Source organism: Phocoena sinus, chromosome 1 (assembly GCF_008692025.1).
Source record: "Phocoena sinus isolate mPhoSin1 chromosome 1, mPhoSin1.pri, whole genome shotgun sequence".
In the NCBI taxonomy this organism is placed as follows: Eukaryota; Metazoa; Chordata; class Mammalia; order Artiodactyla; family Phocoenidae; genus Phocoena; species Phocoena sinus.
Window position 1 is genome coordinate 164,483,785 of NC_045763.1, and position 22,076 is coordinate 164,505,860.

Genomic DNA, 22,076 nt, shown 5'->3' on the forward strand with positions numbered 1-22,076 from the left:
CATTCTGCGTGTTTCCAAGCGATCATTTATTTGTCTCTTTAAACGGTGTCAGTATGCTATCCTGGAGAAAAGCGTGGGCTTTTAGGTAAGACAAACCTGTTGCCAAGTCCTGGTTCTGCTATTTATGAACTGTGTGATGAAACTCAGCTTCCACATCTGTAAAACGTGGTGGATGAGAGTTGCTACTGCCCAGGGTTGTTGCTGCTGAAACAGAGGATGCTGGAAGTAAAGGGCTCAGTCAGGGCCCCGACGTGCAGGGCAGTGCTGTGCAGTGTGTGCGCGTGAGTGCGCGGTAACCGCAGAGGAGCGCCCCTCACCTTCCCCTGGCACAGCTTGTCCCAGCTCCAGGGCTGATGGCTGCGTTCGGCTTGCCCAGGAGCCGGTCACCTCTGGACAAGTGTAGCTTGGTTGAGCGCATAGTGAGCTGTGCTCTGGGCCCCCCATGTCTTCTGTGTCTGGTGAGCAAAGGAAGACCTGGGAGAAAAGTGACTTCTCCAGGTCACCATGAGGATGGGACAGGGCGGAGGATGGAATCCACTACAGACTCTTGGTCTAGGGCTCTAATTGGCTGCATTTATATTACTATTTTGTCTAGATCCCCCTAGCCCTTCCCTAACCCCTTCTTATGTTGTCTTGGTTTAAGTCATACTTGCAAACCTTTTCAGAGAATTACGCATAAAATAAGAGCCCTCAGGATACATGTGTACTGAAATTCCTATAATTTTACCCATCCTGGGCTTAACTATACTCTGTCTTTTGCTAATTCAAGGATGCAAGATACAAAGCCTGAATATAACTTGTATGTTTAGCTAGTTATTCATTCATCAAACATGTATTGAATATCTGATATGTGCTAGGTACTGGGCCACAGGAAAGGGGTTTGAGATAATGGGGTGGGGGAAGGGTGAATGGAGACATAGGGATGAAAAATGCAGTCCCTGCCTGCAAAGAATTTTAACTTTAATGGGAGGAGTGGAGGAAATTCAGAACCAAGAAGCAAACCGATGATTACAATCCAGTGTAATGCACAGGATGGCCTTTACCTTGGGAGCCTTTCTGGAAAATTGATACTTGAATGTAATCTAGAAAGATGGGTCATGGCAAAGCAGGGAGAGAACAGAGTGACTGTCATTTCAGTTAGAGGGAGCATGGGGGGTTGTAAAAAGGCATGGTAGTTTTGGGGAGTTTCCCTTAACTCTGTATGGAGGAAGCACGGGCAGGTAGGGTTGCTGTGGTAATGGGGCTGGGGTAGAAGCCAGGTGGTGAGAGCCACGATGCCATGGCAAGGAGTTGGGACGTCATCTTTAAGGCAAGATGAGGGGCATTGAAATACTTAAAGTAACAATCAGACTGGAGATTGGAGAGATTTGAGAAATTTGGAAGACTATCGTCATGATCCAGGCTAGAAGGGAAAAAGGATTGTACTTTAGGGGCTTTCCTGGTGGTCCAGTGGTTAAGACTCTGTGCTCCTAATGCAGGGAGCACCCCTGGGTTCGATCCCTGGTCGGGGAACTAAGATCACACATACTGCAACTAAGCCCACGGACCGCAACCACTGAGCCCGTAGACCCTAGAGCCCGCATGCTGCAACTAAGGACCCACGAGCTGCAGCGAAGACCCAGCGCAGCAAAAATAAACAAACAAACAAATTAATTAATTAAAAAAAAAGAATTGTACTTAAGCTGTGGCTGTGGGCATGGAGAAGAAGGAAGTAACTCAAGGGACATTTAGGAGAAAGACTGGTTAGGACATATGTTCAAACAGTAACCATGGGAAGGATCTACCTCGACGTTTTTGGAATCAACCTTGAGAAATTGCTATGATGTGCCCAAGTTCCCACCTGGTTTTTCACAGGTTCAGCTTGGGGCACTCCTCTAAAGTTTGCTGGAAGTTGGAAGTCTGATAAACACCTATGAAGATTTTTTTTTTCTTCCTTTGCCTCCCCTTGAAAAACCCAGTGGAAAATTCAGTGTTTTCTTTGTCCTAGTGATGGGGATGGGGGGAGATGAGAAACGTGGCTATTTCCAAGTGCAGCCTATGGCCTGCAAGGGAAAAATGATTGATGGGCTATGAGTACCTTCCTTCCATCCAATTTCATGCCAAGCTCTGCTGTAGCACCAGGGTTATAAGATTTGAGGCTCCTTGCACAAAATTTCCCAGCCCATAAATATCTCCCCTTCTGCCTGCTATGGGAACAGTTTTTCTGTTAATGTCCAAAATTAGATTAATTATAATCCTTGATTTTAGGACACAAGCTCATCATTAGTCCATGCATGGCTTTCCTTCATTTCTTGTTCATAGTATAATGAACTCCTATGTATCCACCACCCACCTGAGATGAAAACATTACCTGAAATGTATACCTCTCTTCTGCTCCTCTCCCACCCATCTCCCTCCTCTTCAAGATGGAAGGAAAAACCCTTCTGATCTTTGTGTTTATCTTTCCTTTTTTGGCGTGTTTTATTTTGTATATTTTTATGTATGGGTTTTTCTCCCCCACATTCAAAAATTGACCCACTAAAATGAGGACATTTGAACTTGGAGAAGAGCAAATACAAAATCCTTCGAAAGAGTCTGACATCTTCGTAAATATATTTCTTTTTTAAAAATAGATTTAGTTATTTTTTTATTTTTATTTTTGGCTGCGTTGGGTCTTTGTTGCTGCCCGCGGTCTTTCTCTAGTTGTGGCGAGAGGGGGCTACTCTTCGTTGCGGTGCGTGGGCTTCTCATTGCGGTGGCTTCTCTTGTTGTGGAACACATTCTCTAGGTGCGTGGGCTTCAGTAGTTGTGGCACACGGGCTTAGTTGCTCCGCAGCATATAGGATCTTTCCAGACCAGGGCTCAAACCTGCATCCCCTGCATTGGCAGATGGATTCTTTTTTTTTTAAAGAAGGATATATATGTTTTATTTATCTATTTTTTTTTTTTGCGGCACGCGGGCCTGTCACTGTTGTGCCCCTCTCGCTGCGGAACACAGGCTCCAGACGCGAAGGCTCAGCGGCTATGGCTCACGGGTCCAGCCGCTTCGCAGCACGTGGGATCTTCCCAGACCAGGGCACGAACCCGTGTGCCCTGCATCGGCAGGCGGACGCTCAACCACTACGCCACCAGGAAAGCCCTGGCAGATGGATTCTTAACCACTGCGCCACCAGGGAAGCCCTTAAATATGTTTCTTATTAAAAACCTAATTTGCGGGCTTCCCTGGTGGCGCAGTGGATGAGAGTCCACCTGCCGATGCAGGGGACATGGGTTCGTGCCCCGGTCCGGGAAGATCCCACATGCTGTGGAGTGGCTGGGCCCATGAGCCATGGCCGCTGAGCCTGCGCGTCCGGAGCCTGTGCTCCGCAACGGGAGAGGCCACAACAATGAGAGGTCTGAGTACCTCAAAAAAACCCCCCCACAACCCCCCACAAAAAACCCCCCAAAAAACCCCCCTAATTTGCCTTACAAAAAGAAATCTTTGAGTGAAATTGAGAGTCCAAAAAAAGATATGTTTGTGCTCTAGTATGTCACCAAGCACCCTGGAGGGCAGACGGCCCCGGTTAGAGAGGCACTTCAGACTTCTGTGACTGCTGGCAAAGTGGGCTCTGACAGCCTGAGAGCAGTGCCTCCTTCCAACAGAGGGACACGGCGGGGGCGGGGGCTGCCAGCAGGTGACGCTCATCAGAGCCCAGGTGCACAGAATGGTGACGGGCTCCAAGCAGTATGGACAGAGCGTGGACTTCATGGGTGCAGCAGCTTATCCCTTAAACTGGTCAGTGACATAGGACCCATGTGGCCTGGCTCCAAAAGGGGAGCTGGTCCAGTTAGATTCTCTCTTGGGAAACTGGACTGAGAAGCGCAGAAGGAATGATTTGCTAGTTAGTGGTAGGAGTTTCACTTACTTGACAAGTCAAGAGAGAGAGCTGGAGCTGGAGAGGACACGATGGGCCGTGGGAAACTCAGAGTTGTACTGGAGCAAAAATGATGAGCAGTCCAAGGAGGCCAGCTGATCGCCAGACAGAATTAGATGGTTGACCAGAACAGAGGCTTGCTAACAGGAGGGCAGTGGTGGAAGGAGCCACAAGTCCTGATACTGAGGCTGGGGGAGCTATGAGTATCCAACATTCAGCAGAATTCAACTTCTGATCTCAGAAAGCCTGGTACCATCAAGACTCTGGTTCTTAGATTTCCTGTTCTCAGGTGTCCATAACCCTGTTTAATCCAACTTTCCACCTATTCTGTGCCTGCACCTGCACCTGTACCTGCACAGCCCAACATTACTGGAATAAAGAATACAATCAAACTGTCGTGGTTTAAAAATATGCTCACAAATTCTTTGATACTCCTCCCTTGAAGAGGTGGAGGCTAATTCCCTCCTTTTACGAGTGGGCTGGACTGGGCTTCCCTGGTGGCGCAGTGGTTAAGAATCCACCTGCCAACGCAGGGGACACGGGTTTGAGCCCTGGTCCGGGAAGATACCACATGCCGCAGAGCAACCAAGCCTGTGTGCCACAACTACTGAAGCCTGCGTGCCTAGAGCCTGTGCTCCACAAGAGAAGCCACTGCAATGAGAAGCCCACGCACCGCAACGAAGAGTAGCCCTTGCTTGCCGCAACTAGAGAAAGAAAGCCCATTCACAGCAACGAAGACCCAAGGCAGCCAAAAATAAAAATAAATAAAAGAATTAATTAAAAAAATACTGTAAAACAAAAACAACAACAAAATAAATAAATAAAATCAGAAGACTTAGGGTCAGGTTTGCCATGTGAGTAACTTTGGGTTAGCCTGACAGTACAATCTACCCATAGACTTGCTGTGACTCTCTAATGGGTCATGGACTTGAAAGTGCTACCTATATTCAAACGTAAGTTTTTACATTAGTCAGGGTTGGCCACTGGGAGGCAGTCTCAGCTAGCCTCCTAGCTGGGCTTGAGCGGATCCACCCTTTCCTGCCAGGGATGAGAGACTGGGGTGATGTGCGATCCCACAGACCTGGAGAGGGATAAGCCCACACATCTGGCCTTCCCAGCCTTCTGTTTTCTCAGGGCTGGTTAGATAGGGTTCAGTCTTACAGCTCTGGCACTCTTTGGAGTAATGGGATACTTCCTGTCCTGGGCAGACGGGGAACCCATCTTTTACTTAGAGACGACGAATGAACGCGTGGATCACAGCAGGCCATCTTCTCTCTAATACTATTTTCTTTTATTTAAAATTTTTAATTGAGATATAATTCACATAATCAAAACTCACCATTTTAAAATATACAATTCCGTGATTTTTTTCATTATATTCACTATGTTGTGCAACCATCACTGCTTATCTAATTCCAGAAAATTTCCATCACCCCCGATAAGAAACCTCATACCTATTTGTAGTCAGTCCCCGTTCCCCTCTCTGCTCGGTTCCCGGCAACCAATAATGTACTCTGTTTCTGTGGACTTGCCGATTCTGAATATTTCATGTAACTAGAAGCACACAACTTGTGGCCTTTTGTGACTGGCTTCTTTCACTTAGCATAATATTTTCAAGGGTCACCCATGTTGTAGCGTATATCAGTATTTCATTCCTTTTTACGGCTGAATGATATTCAGTCGCATGGCTGTACTACATTTTGTTGGTCTATTGGTGCGTTGACAGACATTGGGCTGTTTCCACTCTTTGGCTGCTGTGAATAATGTCTTATGAGCGTCGGAGTAGAAGTTTTTGTGTGGACTTAAGTTTTCAAGTCTGTTTCAATTCCCTGGAGTGGAATGTTACTAGAAGTTACTCTGTCACTCTGTGTTTAGCATTTTGAGGAACTGCCAAACTCTTTTCCGAAGTGTCTGTGTATTTTCCATTCCCACCAGCAATGTACGAGAACTCTGTAATCCTCTTGACACTGGATTCACCCCCTGCTTGCCTTAGAATTCTGAAATGGGAAGGCCCAGGGGAGAGACTGAAGTTAAGGTTCTGCATGACAAAGAGCTTCGCAGACTTTGTCTGAAAAGCACACTTGGGCTTTGCGGTGATTTGTCTTCCTTGCTGAGGGCACAATGCAGCCTTGTCCTTCTGGACGACAGGAGCCACTGTGGATAAGCTGAGTGCTCTATCTGAGCTGCATTCACCAACGCTGTTTGCCAAGAAGAGTTCTTACTAGTCGGTGCCGGCAGGTGTGTTTCTGCCCGGCCTCATCAGCCTCTGTTGTGGATCCTGGGCTTCCTGGGTGGAGCTGGCAGTGGCTCTTGTGGGGTGTCTGAGGTGTGAGGCTGGGGAGATGTCTGTTCAGGTTGACAGGGCCAGCGGGAGCCCGGCTGGGTAACGGGGAGACGTTGGCTGTCAACTCAGGTGGGGCTGGTGAGCAGAGACGGCTCCTGGCTTGGAAAACGAGGGTTCTCTTGCCAGCAGCTCAGGCCTGTCTGCCTAGATGAGGATGAATTTGTTCAGGCAGCATCTGAACGTGACAAGGGCGGTGATTCAGGCAGGTGGGGTGGGAAAGAGATTGCTAACCCCAAAGGAGACCCTTATGGAGCAGGGAAATTACCAGCTGTGCTTACTCTGTGATTAGATGGAGACGGGCTTGTTCATTTCAGTCCGTCTAAAGGCGGTGTTCCCGGGAGGCTCGGGGAGAAACCAAAGCAGGGAAAACAATCTCATGAGATCCCTGCCTGAAGATGCTGGGCCCACTCTCCCCGGTATGTATCTATCCAACCACTGGGCATCTTATACCTGTGGGTGTTTATTCATTCACTGCTTTCTCCTTTTTTGTCTGTTGTCAAGTCTCCCTCTGCCTCTGTCTCATGAGGACCCTTGTGATTGCATTTAGGGCTACAATAATCTCCCCATTTCAAGATCCTTAATCACCACTGCCAAGATTGTTTTTCCAAATACGGTATGTACTATTCACAGGTTCCAGAGTTTGGGACTCAGTATCTTTGGAGGACCATTTCTCAGCCACTCCCCCTCCCAGTTTCAAAAATCACTGATGTCCTAGATCCTTAGGGTAAACCAGGCCTCGGAAATTGGAACCCTGAGAAAAGCGATTAATGCAAGGTCCCAGAGCCCATTTCCCTTCTGAGATTAGAACCCACAACTCTTATTCCCCAGGCCTTCTCTTTCTGGTCCTGGTTCCTAGGAATAACCATGACTGGCTCTTCCTGAGTGTTTCTTATGTACTATTCAAAGCAAATTCCATGTATTATCTCATCCCCCTTCCAAACAACCCTATAAGGTAGAGCCTACTATTACCTTTCGTTTTACAGGTGAGAAAATTAAGGGGATGAGAGGTTAACTAACTTGCCCAAGGTGACAGAGCTAATTACTGGTGCTGTTGGGCTAGATACCCAGGCAAAGGCCAAACCCTTCACTTGTAGGAGGGACACCTTTACTTGGGGTTACTCTGATCCACTCCATGAATCACCCTTCTCTGATATTTTTGTCCTTCTAGCGAATATGGAACTAAACTTTTCTGGAAAGAAAGGAGACCCCTCTAACCCCTTGCCCTCCTGCTGAGAACGAATTCCTTGGAAAATACTGGCCTCAAGCTGCCCAATAAGCCTTCTCATCTCAGGTGATGGGACCAATGGGAAGTAAGCAGGGTCTTGCAATGAGATGGGGATGGATGGCTGTGATCCTAATGGATTTCTTAGGCTAATGGCTTGGGAGGGGCCCCGGAAGTTTCTCAGCCTCCAAATTGTCTGCTGAAAGCAGAAGGGGAGGGTGGGGCAGATTCATTTGCACCTTGGGTACGTATCTGTTCCTGGCTGTGACTCACTTCCCTCTGGAGCAGGACCTCAGGTGAGATGTTTACCTGTTCCACCTCCCCTTCACACTGCCTTACAGCTCCCCTCCCCGTGGGGCGGATCTCTGACAGCACAGAGCAGCTCTGCCCTTCTGTCTACCCCACGGAGCCCTCGACCATGGCAGCGCCGGTGGCTAGAGTATCCAAGTGGCAGGCAGCAGCTGAAGGTCTTGGCTCCAACCAGAAAGCCGTGAAGTACTTGGGCCAGGACTTTGAGACCCTGAGGCAGAAGTACTTGGACTCAAGGGTCCTAGTTAAGGATCCAGAGTTCCCAGTGTGCCCACCAGCCTTGGACTACGAGGATCTTGGACCATGCTCCCCGCAAACTCAAGGCATTGTTTGGAAGCGGCCCGTGGTAAGGAGATGGGTTTGCTGTTGAGTGTCAGGGTGGAGGGCCCTCGCTTCTGGTCAAAAGTAGCTGAGGGAGAAGTTATGGTTCTTGGCCCTATGTTCCTGTATCCCGTATTTCAGCCTACCCCCACCCCTCCACTTTAAAAAACATCTTTTCAGAGGTGATAAGGTATAGAGGGAAGGGCATGCACTGGCTTTGGAACCAGACAAGTTAGATTTGAATCCTGCCTCTGCCTGTGTGGTCTTGGACAGGTAATGGCTGGGATCCTCAGTTTTTTCATCTGTAAAATGGTGCTACTGGCATCTTATTTTTCAATGTTGGTACAAGGACTGGAGATAAAGGTCAGAGCACAGTGCTTGGCATATAACAGGCATAGAAGGCATGGTAGGTATTGCATAGGACCCCTGGGCCAGTGCAAGATGGAAAAAACCAATGCTAGAAGTAATCAGTCCTGGGGTACATTGTGACGTCGTTGCTGAAGTGTGCAGGGTTGCGAATTGTCATTGTTCTATTGAGGCTAGGGAGTGGAGAGGTGGGGCTGGGGGTCTGTGAATACAGATGGGAGTCAGGGACTCTGGGATGCTGTCACTGATTACCCCCCCGCCCCAGATCTCAAGGGCAAGGGAGGTAGAACCATCCCCCCAAAACCTGGGCCCATGACCTACTGCTCTGTGACCCTTGTCAGTTATTTAACCTCAAGGATAGGAGCTCCCCCACACAGAGTGGTTGTGAGAATTGAGATAATCCTTTGAGGTGCTCTGCTCAGTGCCTGGTCCACAAGTCTCATAAGAGAACACGCTCTGTGACCCTTGGCCAGGGTGCCGTTTGTCTTCTAGACCATGATGGGAAAATCAAGCCATGGTCCTTATTTTCTTGGCAATGGTTGAAGAGGGAGGATAAGGAGAGAATAACTCCTTGGATGTGGTCAAAATCACCCTTTAACTCCAGCTATCTCTACCCCTTCTGTTTTCATCCTATCAATTTTACACAACAGTTACCACCTCTGAGCATAACTCCTTTGCCCTACTTCCCTCCAGCCCCCCATAGCCATCTTCCATGCCCCTCTGGAACCTATGTGGGTGCTCTGGGATGTTGGCAAAATCAAGGTTGGGAACCATGGTTTCATATTCTTTTTTTTTTTTTTGTGGTACGTGGGCCTCTCACTGTTGTGGCCTCTCCCGTTGCGGAGCACAGGCTCCGGACACGCAGGCTCAGCGGCCACGGCTCACGGGCCCAGCCGCTCCACGGCATGTGGGATTTTCCCGGACTGGAGCACGAACTCGTGTCCCCTGCATCGGCAGGCGAACTCTCAACCACTGCGCCACCAGGGAAGCCCCATGGTTTTATATTCTAATGTCAAGAGTTGGCAGCCACATTTCATTTCAACAGACAGTTATTTTAGGCCTCTGTTTTGGGCCAGGCATTGGCTATGCCCTGTTTAGAAAGGTGGTTGGTGAGAAACTGAGGAATGAGCTGGGATCTCGGCTCTGAGGGAGATTGTGGGGAGGCAGACAGATGAATAAAGGACCGACATCCTGGGCAGAATGAAGGAAGTGCTAACAGAGGCATCAACCACGGGCATGGCAATGTGGGATGTTAGGACTGAATGACGGAAGGACTTAGGGGAGCAGAATACATTCGAGTGGAACTGAAGGACCCCAAGGAGCTTGGGGGAGGCGAGATGGATATGGGGGGAGGGGAGAAGTTTTCACTCTGTGACCAAAGTCAGGTATCTTTAGCCTTTGCCTAGTTTTTCTCTTTCATTTGAAATTCTTAAAGCCCTCACCTCCTCAACCATATTTCACGTTCTCCCCTAAACTGTGTCTTTACCTAGTCTCACTGTCCACGTAAATATGGTAATTTCAGACTGGAATGCTGATTTGTGCCTGTCAACAAAATGCTATAAAAGCCAGACCATGAGGTAGTAGAACCTGATTAATGTGGAACTGAAGTACTCCCATTATTGGGAGTTTTGAGATGAACAAATAAAAGCTTGTCAGAATGTACCCTCTCCATCCCCAGTCATCAGTGAAGGATTCTCACTCAGCTGCTTTTGACCAGGCTGTGCTCACACATCACACGATACATTATAGGACCCAGTTTTATCCTCTAAGATCTTACAGATTATTGAATAGACTCCTGAGTTTGTAATGACCCTGATTCTATCTCTATTGGGGATGTGCCTTGGAATCTGGGAAAACTCAGCCTGTTCCTAAACGCTTCATTTCTTTCTTTCCTTGAAGTCTCTCAGGGGCCTGTAGGAAGGTTGGGGTGTCCAGAAATGCGGTGCACCAATGAGTTCATTTGCTCTTCTTTCCTCCCCTTCCCTCCCCTCCCCCTCCCCTCTCCCTCCCCCTCCCTTCCCACTTCCTCCCTCCCTCCCCCTTCCCCCCTCCCTCCCTCCCTTCCTTCCATCCTCCCTCCCTCCTTTCCTTCATTCCTTCCTTCCTCCCTCTCTTTCTTCTTTTTTTCTTAAATTGTGGTAAAATACACACAACATATAATTTACCATCTTAACCATTTTTTTTTTTTTTTTTGCGGTACGCGGGCCTCTCACCGTTGTGGCCTCTCCCGTTGTGGAGCACAGGCTCCAGACGCGCAGGCTCAGCAGCCATGGCTCACGGGCCCAGCTGCTCCGCGGCAGGTGGGATCTTCCCGGACTGGGATACGAACCCGTGTCCCCTGCATCGGCAGGTGGACTCTCAACCACTGCACCACCAGGGAAGCCCTGTTAGATTTTTTTTTTACCCATATGCACATACTTTTTTTTAATAGAAAACAAGTTAATTATTTTTTTTAATATTTGGAAGAAAAAAAAAAAGCCAGTCCAAAGGCACTGTCTTGGCCCATTTAGGTAGGAGCTGGCAGCTTTATACAAGGCTGTAGGGCTGCCACCTTGAGGTAGGTGAGCAGGGAAAGCGTAGGTCAGATGTGGGAATGGAGCTGAGTTCTCCTCTGTATAGGACACTTCCTGACGCCTCAGTGTTTCCATCAGCACACGGGGTCATCATTGAATCAAGTATTTAATGAGCGTCTACAGGGTGCAGGGCATTTTGTTAGAGTGTTATACATTAGCCTCATCCTCTCCCTGTACATAGGGGTGTTGTCTGAACGGGTGAGATCACAGTTCCTCATGTCATTATCTCAGCCTTTGCCTTTCTCCTACCCTCCCCCATACCCACTTTCACACCCACACACCCACACAGTATGTATAGCGATAAAGAGCTGGCCGTGGGCACCAGCTCCTGCTCTGCCTCCCCTGGCTGTGTGACTGTGGGTAGATCAGCACCGTTGATCTCATAAGCCCTCCTGATCCCAGGGCATCACAGTTTCTTCATTGAGTGGGACAACACTGACGTTTCAGGGACAACACGGCTCTGAATTGAATTCGCTGGGCTTCCAAACGGCCAGCCAGTGACAGCTGCAGGAAATAGACCTGGAAACGAAGGCAGGAGGAGACAAATCCTATTTGCTGAAAATTAGCCAAACAAACAAAATCTCAGCATCCATGCGGCACCAATCACCCTTTATCCTTCAGGAGATTTCCCCTCCATCCTTTTTCTCCTTGTTCCTCCTGTTCTCTTGAGCCTGTGGGAAACTTTTATGATTTTGAATCACCGGCATTTATTTTAAATGCTTCCAATGTTCTCTCCTTTGACGAGTATAGCCGATATCCCCTTAGCCAGAGCTCATGGTGCGTGAGCACAAAGCAGTGAGAACGATTCGGGTACCACACAGACGCGAGCCCTGTTCCCTGAAAGCCACAGTCTCCTAAGCCTTTGTGTGAGGGCTCACACAGGGGTAGCGTTCTGACCTTTTATTGCTCTGGATGACTGTGCTGTACCTTTTTACTTCCAGCTAAATATTTAACCTAATTTAGCACATGTCTCAGGGAAACACAGCTTCTAATCTATGCTTTTAACAGCTTCTTGTTGTAGATGTTTTGACTTTGGCAAAGGTATTTAATAAGTGTCTTTTAATTGATCAACTTGGATAGATCTTCCTTTGAATAGTTTTAAGCTCAGAGAAAAGAAGGGTTCCCAAAAGAGGCCTGAGCGTTACCATGGTGAGCGTGCACTGCTGATGGAGCCTGCAGCTAGAGGAGCAGTAAATGAACCTGATTCTCCGAATCCAACTCACATCAAAGTGAGGGGGCCACGCCGTGGAGGCTGCTCCGGGTTAGCCCTGCTGCAGTCGTGGTTTTTAATGAGCAGAGCGGAAAGGGGTTGTTGAGTCCAATTTCCTGAAGGATGCTGGGTACGGGGCCGGAGGGCCTGTGGACCAGATGGAGCCTCAACATGTATCGAAGTGGGTGCCTGCACGCCAGGCCTGCAACTCAGCACCAGGGTGGTTGCCAGGAGCTAAGTGACAACAACCTGTGTGGCCTGAGAGTCTTGAGCTCGGTGGCGTTAACGATGGGTGGATCATGGCGAGATTAAGAAGAAAACTTCCCGATCAGAGAACCAGGGGGTGTCATGCTGCACCTGTAGAATCAGGGTGTGACAGGGATTCATGTTTGTTCAGTGCCTTTCAGGCTTGACACAGTCCAGCACAGTGCAGTGGGGTCTGTTCCAGGTTTAAAACATCTTTGTTATGATTTTTTATTATTTTTAAAATTTATTTATTTTATTTATTTATTTTTGGCTGCATTGGGTCTTCGTTGCGGTGCGCAGGCTTCTCATTGCTGTAGCTTCTCTTGTTGCGGAGCACGGGCTCTAGGTGCGCGGGCTTCAGTAGTTGTGGCTCGCGGGCTCTAGAGCGCAGGTTCATTAGTTGTGGCGCATGGGCTTAGCTGCTCCGCGGCATGTGGGATCTTCCCGGACCAGGGCTCGAACCCGTGTCCCCTGCACCGGCAGACGGATTCTTAACCAGTGTGCCACCAGGGAAGTCCTGTTATTATTTTTTAACAGTTGATCTATATAATGAAAATGATGTCCTTTACACAGTTTTGTGTTATCGTGATTTTATTATTATTCTGAATACACACTGTTCAAAAATGAAAACAACTGAAAGGTCCACCGTGAAGGTTCAGCTTCCTGTCTGTCTCCATCTATTCCACTGCTTGCTGTCCTGGAACCTTTTTTTTTTCCTTATCCTTTCAGTGTTTCTTTATGCAAATTCAAGCAAGTCTAAATACGTATTCTAATTTGTATCCCCTTCTTGTCTTGAAGGCAGCACACTGTAAACATTGTTTAGCACCTTTCCATTATTTGTTATTATTTTACTAAATAAAATGTCTTGGAGCTCTTTCCATGTCAGCGTATGAAGGGCTTCATTCCTTTGTAACCACTCAGAATATTGCAGTCCATTGCAGTGCGAAGTACCAGTTGATTTAGCCTGTCTCCTACTGATGGACACGTGTTATTTTCTCTCTTCAGCTATTATACAAAATGGTGCAGTGAATGTCCTTCTCCGCGGTAGTGTGTGTGTGAGGGTTTTTGTCAGCAGGTTTGAAGTGTGGCTGCTTCAGTCACCATGGAATATCTTTCCCTTCTATTTGATTCCCAGTGCTTAGTGACCTCATATTCAGTCCCACTATCACCACTGTCTTATCTACTCTGAGGAAAGGGCCCGGGACAATCATTTACACTTTAGTGTGAATTTGAGTCAGTGGGCTACCAGAGGATTTGTATATTGAACATTATCTCCAGAGCATGAAAGAATTGTACCGTTACATCTTTAGTTACACCAGCTCTCACTAACTTATTTCCTTTTGGTATGAATGCAGACAATGAAGCACAGTAATAGAAATCATGGATTATATTCATATTACATTACAATTGTTGCAAATAATTCAAAATACCACATATTCATCATTACCTCATAATCATGGTGCTTGTTAGTCGCCACTCCAGAACTTTTATATAGAATGTTAATAAAGAAGTACGAACCTTACCATATTCTAATGTTAAAAACATATTTTGATAACTATTTCAATGTAATTATATTATATATATACAATGTATTTCTCGCCAAGCCAGGCTTCATCCTCGCCATGTGAGCCCCTTGCTTCCCACCAGAGCCTGTGCTCATGTAGAGTCCAGGAGCTAACTTTCTTTGGAGACATTATTATAGGAAGAAAGACTGGGAAGCCTGCAATGCTAAAGTTTCAATTGCTCCAGGTAATTCTTACTGTGTAATATGACTTTCTGTTGGGTGACTCAGTCTCTGCCTGAGGGCGGTGTGGTTTGCCTCCACAGAAGTAATCAAATGGGTATCTGTTGATGAAACAGCCCCCAGATAAAATCCTTCCCTGGATCCCCAGGCCTGGAGTTCTTCACCCGGACACACTGAGGAGGGGTTCCCTGCAGCTGCAGCCTTACCACGCTTGGTCTTCCTGGCAGAGCCCACGCTCACCAGATCTAGCAAGGGCCACACACACAGCATCCCTCCAGTGTGAGGAGATCTCAGGGCCACACCATAGTGAGAGGGAATAAGTTGTTAAGTGTGGGATTATGCCCTGTCGGGCACGTCTGCGGTGCCCACTTCCAGCGAAGGCTCATGGTTGGCGCGTCACACAGGGAACTGCAGGCACCTCGCTTGTCCCTCTGCTGCCTGTCCCAGCACCGTCTGTCTCTCCTTTGCATGTTGGCCCATGTGTGTCCCTCTGAGGCCTCTGTGTCCACAGAAATAGATTCTGTCCCACCACGAAGTACATGCTTCTGGCTTCTTTCACCCGACGCGGTAAGTCATGACTCTGGACTGGCCAGGACTCCTTTAGTCATTGGCTTCAGAAGTTCAACCCAACCAGCTTAAAGAAAAAGGAGAAGTTATTGGCTCATCCCACTAGACCATGGAAAGGGAAGGGCAGTGCTGGCCTCGAGAAGCCTGGATCTAGGGATCTAGGTGTTCCTGGAGCTCTCTCTGCCTGTCCTGTCTCCACTCCACCCTCTTCCATGCCAGGCAGGCTTCATGCAGAAGGAGAGATGACCACTAGTGTTCCAGACTTCGACTTGGTAGTATCGCAAACCACCTTTGATTTTACAAATCTCAGAAAAAGTCTCTGATCTGGTGGTTGGGATCTTTGCCCACTCCTTGGTTTCAGTTATTTCAGCCAGAGAGGTGAGGTACCATTTGATTGGCTCAGCTTGGGTCATGGGCTTTGCTCTTCTGACTGCCAGGCTCCCCCCAAACCACAGGGGGGTTCTCCAAAAAAAGGGGGCAGTGTGCAGTGGGCTGACAGAATGGAGAAAGTGTATCTCAATATGCCAGTGGGGTGGTGGGGACCAGGTCTGGCCAGACTGTGCTCTCCCCGCCCCAGGTCACCTTGGTCCTGCCATCTTCTCCCTGCCCCTGAATCCATCACCCTGCAGTGCTCTGGGACATGTCCCTCCCTGAAGGCTGCTCTCTTTCTCTGGTTCTGTGCTACCAGCAGTGCCTAATGATACTACCATAAATCCCTGACATCCTTGAGAGAAAGAGAGGGAATCACCACCTAGCCCTTCCCTGCCCTGCTGAGGTGCAGCACCTCTGGTGGCACAGAGCCCCTGGCACCGACCCACACTCAGCTCTTGCTTATTACAAGGGCCCTCCTACCTCTTACCCACTCAGAGATGAATAACGTAAACTCTCTGAGCTTCAGCTCTATGGGTTCTAACTAAAGGCAGGCTATCCTCTGAGATGTGGCCAGGAAGAGGGACGAAGTTTTGGAGGAAAGTTGTAGAAATTGTCAGTTAGATCTACACTCATTCTAAGAAGGGTGTTTGGGCTTCCCTGGTGGTGCAGTGGTTAAGAATCCGCCTGCCAATGCAGGGGACACGGGTTCGAGCCCTAGTCCGGAAAGATCCCACATGCTGAGGAGCAACTAAGCGCATGCGCTACAACTACTGAGCCTGCGCTCTAGAGCCCATGAGCCACAACTACTGAGCCCACGTGCCACGACTACTGAGGCTGAGCTCTAGAGGCCATGCTCCGCGAAAAGAGAAGCCACTGCAATGAGAAGCCCGCACACTGCAATGAAGAGTAGCCCCTGCTCTCCGCTGCTAGAGAAAGCCCACGCACAGCTTCGAAGACCCAATGCAGCCAAAAATAAATAAATAAAATAAATAAATTGAAAAAAAAGAAAAGCATTAAAAAAGTATATCTTACTGTATGTCATATGGAAAAAAAAAAAAGTATGTTTGTACAGGTAAAGCAGTGGAAACCCATAGGATCTCCAAAGAGAAAAAGGCAGTAAAACCTGCCCCAACTTTCAAGGTGGGGTGTGATGGTGGGAAGGAAAGCAAGTATTCCTTACGTTTCAACCCAAGGAGAAAGGATGGGCTGAACTTTTCATTATTTCTATTTACCATAGTCTGCTTACCTCCAAAAAGGATGTGCATTGGTTTACAATGAAAAGCATGGACACAATAAAACCATACAACAAAGGTAAAATACACCAGACAATCTAGGCTAAAGACAGTGCTCCAGTTGAGAAATTAATTTTGTTTTGGGTTTTCTGATGGCCAAAGCAAAAAAGGAAACGCAGTGGTTGTCTCAGTTTTTGTTATTTATTAAAAAGGCATGAATGTTCATTACGTGTGTTTGTGTTTCACAAATACGCTCTTTAATGATGTCAATTCCCAAATATGAATTGAGCACATATATGTAAACACTAGGCGAGGGCATGACGGGTCAGACACTGAAGACAGAACGGTCCATCATATTTGCACGTGTATGCAAAGGCACACGTGGGGGCTCCTGGTGAGTGTTCCGCAGACAATAGGGGAAGGTGGATGTATGGATTTCCCACTATGGGCTTTGAGACAGACTGCCTGGGTGCCTGTCCTCCATCTACTACTTACTAACTAGGTAATCTTGGATAACTCAACCCCTCTGGCTGAGTCTCAGGTTTTTTTGTTTGCTTGTTTGTTTTTTTAAATTTTTATTGGAGTATAGTTGATTTACAATGTTGTGTTAGTTTCAGGTGTACACCAAAGTGAATCAGTTATACATATACATATATCTACTCCCTCTGGGTCTCAGAGTTTTGAGAGAGATGAAAATGAAGATAATAACAGCACCCAGTTTATAGGATTGTGGTGAGGTTTAAATGAGGTGATAATGCATCTGAGCTGCCCAGCTCCATGCCTAGCTCATACTACCTGCTCCAAAAATGCTAACTGCTCTGTTCTTAGTATTTGTTGGAGGGCATTGATTGTCAATAGGTCTCATATGTTAAGAACTGAGTCAGTCAACTCTCAAATTTTAATCCAAGTTAAGGCAGATAGACACTTGTTTTTATGCTGGACTTACTATATTCAACCAGATTGTGGAAAATAGAGTAGTTAGCTAAGGCTCGAAAACATGTGTTAAAAGCAAATATAAGTGGTTGTTTAGGGGCATTTGAGGAATTGAATGCAGGTCTGCTCAGGCGAGGACATGAACGCAGGGCAGCAGGGGTATGCGTGGTGATTCAGTTGCCTTTGTCTGCGGCCCTTGCAGGTGGATTTCCGGGGCCATCCAGAGAAACTGATGAGACTCCGGAACCCGTGGGGCGAAGTGAAATGGATGGGGGCCCGGAGCGATGAGTAGGTTCTTTCCTCCCTCCAGCCGTGCTCACCTACCTCTGCAGGAAGGTGTCATGCAAAACACGCAGTGATCGTGAGACCCACAGTGGAGTACGCTCGGCAGTGCTTTCCGTCCACAAAGCACACAGCCTGTTCAGAAAAGAGTGTTAGGTGGTTCCAGGTGGGGAAAAGCCAAACAAAAACCACTCAGCTGTAGTCTTCGATTCCTTGCTCTGCTTTGGCATTTGCAAGTTTGGCAGCTCAGTGGAATTTTGCTGAGCGCCGGAGGGTTGGCTGGTTTTCTACCTACCACCGCGGTCTTCCAAAGGTGAGACCCATCACTCTCCATCGGATTCTTTCCACTCCACAAAGCCTGGTCACTCGGACAAAGGCCAAACCCCTCAGCATCAAGAAGAAACGTGCCTAGAAATAGGAACTGGATCCTAGGAGCCACTGGCCTCCAGAGGCAGTGAGGATGAGTGGGAGTGGCGCCCGCTCCCCCAGAGCTCATTACGGGCGGGTATTGATCTCTCCCGACAAAGCCATTAATGAACGGAGGGGCCCAGACCTCTCACAGTGGAGAGTGGCAGCCAGTCAGAGGTGGTGCCTGGACACAGAGGCCTCCTGTGGTGTCCTGGGACAGCTGTGCCCTGGAATCGATGCCACTGTGGTACCAGAGGATGGAGAGAGCATGGCCCAGTTTCCATCCTAGTTAGCACCGCTGGCACGGGGGAGGCAGGTTGGCGCTGGGGAAGGATGGAGAATTGGCCAGTGTCACTGATGAAGAGCAACCAGAAGCGGGAATGGTTATAATAACAACTCACCCCCTAGCACATCCTTAAGCCTCGTATGTACCTCATACATGCTGTCCACACTGCATGACGCCATCAGGGCTTTGGAAGGGAACTTTATTACATTTATGAACTAATCACACATCATTAGTGCTCGTAACTGGTACTTCCCTTGAGGTTTGTGTCATGAAGAAACACATCCCCAGGGCCACGGATCTCCTCTTATATTAAAGGTTTTTCATTCTCCTGTCTATGATGGAGCAAAACCCAAAACCTTAGTTCTGCCAACTGCCCCAAAAGGATGTCATGGCTGAATGAAATTGAAACCCCAGTTTCGGCCATTTTAAGCAGCAGCTGCTTCCCAAGCTGCTTACGGGGCTTATATGACTTTATCTCCTTTCCCCAAAGATGCTCAGTCCCTAACAGGCTGGGACAGGTCCAAGGGTGTGAGGTGATGAGAGGCAAGCCCCGCAGGCTACATCTGGAGACGCAGCCAGGGGTATTTATACATGGCTGCCGCGGGGGGGAGGGTGCTGCATCTCTGAGGTAACATCCCTAGTCTCAGCTCAATGTCTTTAAATTAGAACTGTTTTTTTTTTAAGTTTGGAAAAACTAACTGGGAGATTTAGGTCAGATCTCATATTCTCCAGCTAGTCCCCTAATCTTTGTTTCTAACAAGCACATTCTGAGGTTTGGCTCTTTTTTTTTTAAATACATTTATTTATTTTATTTATTTATTTTCAGCTGTGTTTGGTCTTCGTTCCTGTGCGTGGGCTTTCTCTAGTTGTGGCGAGTGGGGGCTACTCTTCATTGCAGTCGCGGGCTTCTCATTGCCGTGGCTTCTCTCGTTGTGGAGCTGCGTGGGCTTCTCACTGTGGTGGCTTCTCTCGTTGTGGAGCACGGGCTCTAGGCGCGTGGGCTTCAGTAGTTGTGGCATGTGGACTCAGTAGTTGTGGCTCGCGGGCTCTAGAGCACAGGCTCAGTAGTTGTGGCGCATGGGCTTAGTTGCTCTGCAGCATGTGGGATCTTCCTGGACCAGGGACCGACCCCGTGTCCCCTGCACTGACAGGTGGATTCTCAGCCACTGCGCCACCAGGGAAGCCCAGGGAAGCCCCTGAGGTTTGGTCTGATCCAATGACTATTTCCATGAACTAAATAGGCCCTGGGTGCTCCCATCCCTGATGCCTAGGGGTCCTGAGAGCCCCCCTGGAGGAAGAGGCTGGGCTTGGGTATACCCCAGCTTTTATGCAGCGATGGGGAGGTCTTCACGTTTTGCTGAAAGCAATCAGGGAAGGGATTTTTTTAAAGATGGATCTGGATACTGCTCAGTTATTTAGCGTTGCATACATATTTCAGGAAAACCTAACTCCTTAAAGGTCAGGGAGCTGGAAATGGCATTTCAACAAATTATGTGGGTATTGCTATGGAAAGGCCACCAGCAGGAGGCCTCACAGGGTGACATTACTTCACGGAAATTGTCACAAAACTGGGCCTGATTGTCATTTTGCAGGCTCAGGAAGGGGACCATGTTCATGTGCCCAGAGATGCTCAGACCCTCTCACAGTATCTTCACTTCAGACTGTTAGATAAGCCAGAAGGACGTCTCACCAATTGAGAAGCGGTGGAGTGGCCTGTGGCGGCCATTCTCACAGCTCCTGCCTTGGACTTGCCCAGGCCTGTGATCAGGGCCTGGGGGGCTGAATCAGACATGAATGTAAAACTTGCCTGGAGAGTGAACTTAGAGCAAAGCCATGGCGCAGTGTTCCTGCTGCATGCCTGGGGTCACCCTGTTAGGGCCCGTGGAGCCCCGTCCCTTCCCCAGGCTCCACCCCCCTCCCACCCCTGGCTATCATTTCGGTATTCCCCATTTCTCAGGGGGAAGTTGAGCTGCAGTAAACAGCTTGCACTGCAGCAAACCCTTCAGGAATGATCACCTCTGCTTCCTTTAAAAAAATCTTTAAATGCTATTCTTTCTTTCCCAGTGCACCAGAGTGGAATTACATAGATCCCAGGCAGAAAGAAAAGCTGGACAAGAAAGCTGAGGATGGAGAGTTCTGGTGAGAGTCACCTGCGGGAGTGCTGTCCCCTTAGTGGGTCCATTCCTGGTTCACAGGTGGGCAGCTCTCTCTAGGTGTTCCAGGAATTCCACATGGTTCCCAGCCAGGAGGGCTTGTTTCTCCTCCCCCTTTTACCCCAGAGTAGTTCTACCTCCGTACTAGTACGTCTAAAGCATTGAAACCGAGATATCTGGGCCTCAACACGGATTAGCTATCAGCTTGTCTTCCTCCGTTTCCATATCTTTCCACTGAAATAGGAGCACTGTTCCTATCTCTTTAAGTCCAAGATTTAGCATAGCATCAAAATAAGATAACTTGGGCTTCCCTGGTGGCACAGTGGTTGAGAGTCCGCCTGCCGATGCAGGGGACACGGGTTCGTGCCCCGGTCCGGGAAGATTCCACATGCCACAGAACGGCTAGGCCCGTGAGCCATGGCTGCTGAGCCCGCGCGTCTGGAGCCTGTGCTCCGCAACGGGAGAGGCCACGACTGTGAGAGGCCTGTGTACCGCAAAAAAAAAAAAAAAAAAGATAACTTCCTTCACTCATGGGCTAAGGAAGATAATAGGGACGCCGCTAAGAATATGACGTGGTTTAGGGGCCATCTCTAGGCTCCAACTTGAACACCAGTTAGATGTAAACAGGAGGGAACTTGGAGATGGTGGTTTGGTTCAATTTACCTGCCAGGGTCTCTCCAGTTGATGGTTTCGTCTCTTTGCGGGGTTGGTTAGATATGAGAGGGGGTTCTCTAAGAAAAATGGAGATGCTAACAATAGTGAGGAATGTGGTCAATGACCCCTGCATATTTGTACAGTGGGCTGCAGAAAAGACTCGAGCTAGCCCACGGCCTTTGGTCCGTCCTGTGCCCAGGGGGCACGCCTTCCATCACTCTTCCAGACCAGCTGTCTCGACTGAGAGCCCACCTGCCCCTCTGCCCCCAGGATGTCTTTTTCGGATTTCTTGAGGCTGTTCTCTCGGCTAGAGATCTGCAACCCGCCCCTGGACTCCCTGAGCAGCGAGGAGGTGCACAAGTGGAACCTGATTCTATCCAATGGGTACTGGATACGGGGCTCCACTGCCGGCGGCTGCCAGCACTACGCAGGTGAGGTGGGAGCTGCCGTGCTCACCTTCTTCTGGCTTGTCCTCCCAGGGCTGGGCATCCTTATATGTTAATCTTGGGACAGTGCCTTTGCACTCTGTTCTCTGGCTCCTGGCACCGCTTCGCGGCCCAGCTTCTTTCTGGGGCTTGGAGGCCAGGTCAGCTGTAGTGGATGGTGGCTCTGCAGCCATTCACCCGGGACCTGATCTCAGGTAACATCATTCTTCAGCGTCTGTGTGTTCAGACTATCTCTGCTTCATCCACCTGCCCCCTGCCCCACAAGGCCGTTCTTCGTACTAACCATGCACTTGTCACCCTGCACCAAGGCCTCTTGTTTTTCTCTGGGGCTTCCTCCATCCCCATGTGGCCCGGCTGGCTGGCAACCGGCCCACTGCGCCCTGGGACAGTGGCTAATGGTGCGCTAGAGGGACACGGGTTCGGCATCACTGTATCAGCAGACCGCATCCATCCGAGTGGCCATTCTGCTTTGTTTGCACCTGAGTCACACACAGGGTGTGCGAATGGCCACTGTC

General features: G+C 48.7%; 1 protein-coding gene across 1 annotated transcript in view; it reads left to right on the forward strand.

The window, feature by feature from the left end:
* Positions 1–7,877: 7,877 nt before the first annotated feature.
* Positions 7,878–22,076, forward strand: part of LOC116742202 (calpain-8-like) — a 47,571-nt gene continuing 33,372 nt past the window's right edge. The window contains 4 exon segments of the mRNA XM_032609573.1: positions 7,878–8,114; positions 17,535–17,620; positions 20,373–20,447; positions 21,386–21,546. Of these exon segments, the coding sequence (XP_032465464.1) occupies positions 7,878–8,114; positions 17,535–17,620; positions 20,373–20,447; positions 21,386–21,546 (559 nt within the window).